We start from the raw sequence: 1,084 nt of genomic DNA, 5'->3' as shown, positions 1-1,084 counted from the left end.
TGCACTCAACAACGGCGAATGGAACGTCTATGAGCAGAAAACAATGCCCAAGAAAAGCAAAGACTGTCAAACCACCTATGCCATTGTGGGTGCTGTGCCTGGGAACTCCTACATCTCCAATGGGAGGGTTAATGTACCCAGCCACATCTGGTCTGGTGCCTGCTGCAAGACCAAACAGAACACTGTGATTGCTTGGGGGGCCATTGCCGAGAACAACCAGAACAAGATCCGGGTCCTCAAGCTGGGGGCTCTGGAGGACAAGTTGGCTGAGCTGTATAAGAGGGGACCGGTTTCTCTGTTCCATGTGGACTGTCCCCGTACATAAGCCTCACATCCCGGGTGTAAAAGGCTCGGGTGCTTCTCCCACATATCACAGAATCACAATATGGTTTCATTCAAGGGACCTCAAAGATCATTCAGTTCCAAACCTCCCGCAATAGAGCAGGGATATCTTCCACTAGACCCGGTTGCTCAGAGCCATGTCCAACCTGGCCTTGAACGCTTCCAGGGATGAGGCAGACACAGCTTCTCTTGGCAGCCTGTATCAGTGTTTCACCACCTCAGAGGGAAGAATTTCTTTCTGAAACATAGTCTGACTCTGCCCTCTACCACTTTAAATCCCCATTCTCCTGTCACTCGATGGCCTTGTTCAAAGTCCCTCTCCAACACTCCTGAAGACCCTTTAGGTACTGGAATGGGATCTAAATTCTCCTCAGAGCCTTCTCCAGCTGAACAGTCCCACCTCTCTCAGCCTGTCTCCAGAGCAGAGGTGATCCAGCTCTCAGAGTACCTTCATGACCTCCTCTGGACTCCACCCCAACAGGTTTGTGTCCTTCTCATGTTGTGGCCCCAGGGCTGGAGGCAGCACTGCAGGTGGGGTCTCACGAGAGCAGAGGAGGGGGGGACCAATGTCCTGTGCAGTGTCCATCCTGCTCCCTTCTCTGGTGGGTTTCCAGCTCTGTCCCTCAGGGCAACTCCTCCTCCTGCTCTGATAAAAAGGAGAAAGACGTGGGCAGAGCCTCCAGCTGGTTTGCTTTGCTGCCCATGCTGGCAGAGAGCTCTTAGGGGTGAGTCCTTGCCCTGG

The 1,084-nt window shown here is 53.3% G+C and overlaps 1 protein-coding gene across 4 annotated transcripts in view; it reads left to right on the top strand.

Annotated features, from left to right (window-relative positions):
- LOC108493866 (endonuclease domain-containing 1 protein-like) overlaps positions 1–1,067 on the top strand; it is an 18,263-nt gene extending 17,196 nt beyond the window's left edge. For all 4 annotated transcript variants that reach the window (XM_017807782.1, XM_017807780.1, XM_017807779.1 and 1 more), the window contains one exon: positions 1–1,067. In XM_017807782.1, the coding sequence (XP_017663271.1) occupies positions 1–325 (325 nt within the window). In that variant the 3' untranslated portion in view covers positions 326–1,067.
- The last annotated feature ends 17 nt before the right edge of the window (positions 1,068–1,084 follow it).

The sequence above is a fragment of the Lepidothrix coronata genome, unplaced genomic scaffold (assembly GCF_001604755.1).
Source record: "Lepidothrix coronata isolate B3197 unplaced genomic scaffold, Lepidothrix_coronata-1.0 Scaffold20, whole genome shotgun sequence".
Taxonomy (NCBI): Eukaryota; Metazoa; Chordata; class Aves; order Passeriformes; family Pipridae; genus Lepidothrix; species Lepidothrix coronata.
The sequence above is the reverse complement of the archived record's forward strand: the minus strand, read 5'-3'. Positions and strand labels throughout refer to the sequence as shown.